The sequence below is a fragment of the Mesoplodon bidens genome, assembly GCF_964165515.1.
Source record: "Mesoplodon bidens genome assembly, chromosome: 4".
Lineage (NCBI taxonomy): Eukaryota > Metazoa > Chordata > Mammalia > Artiodactyla > Ziphiidae > Mesoplodon > Mesoplodon bidens.
Window position 1 is genome coordinate 150,981,549 of NC_138160.1, and position 3,416 is coordinate 150,984,964.

Consider the following 3,416-nt stretch of genomic DNA (forward strand, 5'->3'; position numbering starts at 1 on the left):
TGGCACTCAAGCTCCCCCGGCTCCCCACCCCCCGCCCAGCGCCCTCCTCCCGGCTCTCGCCCCCACGTGGGGCGCCCCCTCGCGGCGCCCCGCCCCCTCCCCGCCGCTGGCCAACCGCAGCGCGGGTTTCTCTCGCCTTTGTTTTTTCTCCAATAGGAGGGGCGGATGAACCACCGGGGCCACGCCCCTGTTTGTACAAGTCTATAAATTGCGGCGCCGGCAGCCGCGCGCTAAGGTCGCTGAAGCTGAGGACGTCAAGACTTCTTTGCAGCTCCCTGGATTATTCTTGCTGAGGCACTTGCAATTTTTTTCCGCCTTATTTGGGAAGGATTTCGCTGCCTTCCGAAGGTCTTGACGAACGCTTGGGCTCCGTAGGAAGACTTTGGGCTCTCCGGCCTCGGACTTTGCATTTTCTCCCTTGGAACGGTCGTGGGGCTGTTTTCCACTGTGGATTATAATTGCAACATGACACTGGAAGAGCTCGTGGCGTGCGACAACGCGGCGCAGAAGTAAGTAGCGGGGCCCCCGCCGCCTGAGGTCGGCCGGGCCGGGCGGGGACCGGAGCGCCCCGTGGCCGGCCCGGCGCTGACCCCCGTCTCCCTTGGCCCCAGGATGCAGACGGTGAGCGCCGCGGTGGAGGAGCTGCTGGTGGCTGCGCAGCGCCAGGACCGCCTCACCGTGGGGGTGTACGAGTCGGCCAAGCTGATGAATGTGTGAGTGAGACCCCGGCCCCCGGCTGGGCGCGGGTGGGGACCTCCTCCGCTCTGCACGCTCCGTGCTGCATCCCTCTCTTGCATGGGGCTGGGACACCCCCGTGTCCCTACTGTGGGTCGAGGGTCTTTCTGCCTTCTTTTTTGAGGGGTGGAGGCTGCAGTATCCCGGTGCTGCATCATTTGCAGGCAGTCACCCCGTCTGTGCCCCTGCCTTACCCCGCCATCCTTTGAACCGAATGTCTTCTCCCCCACCATCTGTCTGCTTGCAGACGCGATCCCTTGCGCACCTGCAGTTTCTCTTTGGTTTTGCAAACTCCCCGCCATAACGGTGGCCCCTCCCCAGTCCCCAGCTGACCCACCATCCCACTCTCGCTCCTCAGGGACCCTGACAGCGTGGTCCTGTGCCTCCTGGCTATTGACGAGGAGGAGGAGGACGACATCGCCCTGCAGATACACTTCACGCTCATCCAGTCCTTTTGCTGTGACAACGACATTGACATCGTGCGGGTGTCAGGAATGCAGCGCCTGGCACAGCTGCTGGGCGAGCCGGCCGAGACCCAGGGCACCACCGAGGCCCGGGACCTGCACTGCCTCCTGGTCACGGTGAGCTGGGCCTCGGCCCCGCCCCGCACCCTCCCCACCCCGGCACCTGGGCCCGTGTTTGTCAACAAAGTCGAGCTGGCGGGTCTGCACCAGCTCAGCGCTCAGCCATGCTCGGCATGTCCCCGTGGGCAGCCGGCTGGGTCTCGGGGCCTTAGTCACCCAGCGAGCTATTTTGAGCCAGCCTGCTTTCCACAAAGGGGCCCTGGGAGAGGGGGGCTCCCCAGCCACTCCTGGGGCTCCCAGTGAACCCCGTCTTCTCGCCTTCCCACAGAACCCTCACACAGACGCCTGGAAAAGCCACGGCCTGGTGGAGGTTGCCAGTTACTGCGAAGAGAGCAGGGAGAACAACCAGTGGGTCCCCTACATCCCCCTTCAGGAGCGCTGAGACCCTGCCCGGCGTCAGAACCTGTTGCTGCCAAAAAACACGATAAAATAAATATTTGATCCCCCCTCCCTCCCAGAACCCCCCCCAAACAACCCAACCTATGAGACCATCGGGGGCAGGATCGTTGGAGGCTGAAGACAGGAGAGGGAGTGCGCGGCCACCCCAGGGCGCCGGGGCTGGAACAGCGCCAGCAGCGGCCACCGTGTGAGGAGAAGATGGGACCCAGGCCAGCAAGAGAGGGGACCCTGGAGCTCAGGCCTGGCGACAGAGCAGAAGCTGGAGTGGGGGAGCTGTCCCCCCCCCACACAGGAGGGCCGAGACTCCACACTTCAGGTGTGGGGTGGGACTGATAGTACCCGCCCCCCTCCTTGAGACCAGAGCTGACATGTGCAAACGGGCCTTGGTGGGCCGAGGGTCCGCACCCTGGCCAGGACAGTACTTTGGGACTTGGGAGCCGGGGCTGATGTTGCTCTGTACCGGGGAACTCCCAGTCTGCAAACTAAATAGACAATTTATTTTGTTACTTGCACTTGTTACTTGAATCGGTGAAAGAAAGATGGGAAGCTTACAGATACATATATTTTTACTTCTACTATAATGGCCTTGTAATAAATTGTTAAATCTTCTGGGTTCTTGTGTATTTACCGCCGGCCTCAGTGCGGGACCAGGACCTCCACCTCCCCTGCGCTCCAACAGCACTGGCGCCGCCCACACCACCTCCTGCAGGCTCACCAGGAAGTGTTACTTAAGTCCGAGTTAGCTGCTCCAGGCTCCTTGCAAAAACAGTGCCTCTTCTCTCTGCAGCCGGCGCCACCCAAGTCCAACAAATCTTTGCCTCTTTTTTCTTTTTTCTTCTCCCCTCCTCCTGCCCCGGAGCAATTAAAAGACCGGTTTATTACGAAACCTGGCCGCCGTGCCGCCGCTGTTACTCGCTGAGCCAACCCCAAACTCTGGGCACATATAGACGCACCCCTGGGGGCTGGCTGCAGCCCCTGCCCGCCCGGCTGCCACCGCAGCCCAGGTCCAGAGAGGTCAAGGGGCCACCTCGACCACACAGCGAGGTGGGCTTGGAGCTCAGAGCTGCCCCTGGGCTTGGGCGTTGCAGGAAGAGCTTTGGGGATCCCCCAGAGAGCAACCCCCCACCCAGGCCTTCTCCCTCCCACGGTGGGCCTCTGCACTGCACTAAAGAAAAAAAAGAATTTTTTTTTCTTTCCCCAAACTAAAATCAACAAGCAGAAAAATACCCCAGGAAGTCGTGCTCCCGGCCCAGCTGGGCTTGGCACGCTGCTGCGTTTTGCCTCTAAACCGAAACTGTGAGGCCTGGCCGGCCACCTCCTTTTCCCCTGAACTCGCAGGCGCGGTGACTCCCCTGGCCCAGGGCAGGGAACTGGGAGCGCGGCCCAGCCCGAACTCCGGCCTCAGTCTTCCCGCGCCGAGTCTGCGGGGTGGACTCGCGGAGCCCGTGCGACACCCCTCCCCTCTGCCCCGCACCCCGGGGCCTGGGAACCGGGTGGGGAGGTAACCCAGGGGCCAGACGTAGGCCGCGACCTTTCCACGGAGCCCCACGTGGGCGAGTGAGGAAAACCCCGACGGCCCCCGGGGAGTCACGGGTCTGGGGGGAGCCCCAGCGGGGGAGGATGGGGGAGGGAAGGAGAAAGGGGGAAATCCCAGAGGGAGACGAGGGGGGAGGGGCGGGAATCCCTCCTGAGGGGAGA

General features: G+C 62.8%; 1 protein-coding gene across 1 annotated transcript; it reads left to right on the plus strand.

Moving 5' to 3' along the window:
• The first annotated feature begins 227 nt into the window (after positions 1–227).
• On the plus strand, positions 228–2,327 carry GADD45B (growth arrest and DNA damage inducible beta). The gene is made up of 4 exons (XM_081234043.1): positions 228–509; positions 612–713; positions 1,094–1,316; positions 1,588–2,327. Exons 1-4 carry the CDS (start codon positions 466–468, stop codon positions 1,699–1,701), a joined length of 483 nt encoding a protein of 160 aa, XP_081090169.1. The 5' UTR covers positions 228–465; the 3' UTR covers positions 1,702–2,327.
• The last annotated feature ends 1,089 nt before the right edge of the window (positions 2,328–3,416 follow it).

Coding starts and splice junctions, on each gene's coding strand:
- GADD45B (XM_081234043.1), top strand. CDS start 466: ATGACACTGGAAGAGCTCGTGGCGTGCGACAACGCGGCGCAGAA. Junction 510..611: donor TGCGACAACGCGGCGCAGAA/GTAAGTAGCGGG, acceptor CCTTGGCCCCAG/GATGCAGACGGTGAGCGCCG. Junction 1,317..1,587: donor TGCACTGCCTCCTGGTCACG/GTGAGCTGGGCC, acceptor GCCTTCCCACAG/AACCCTCACACAGACGCCTG.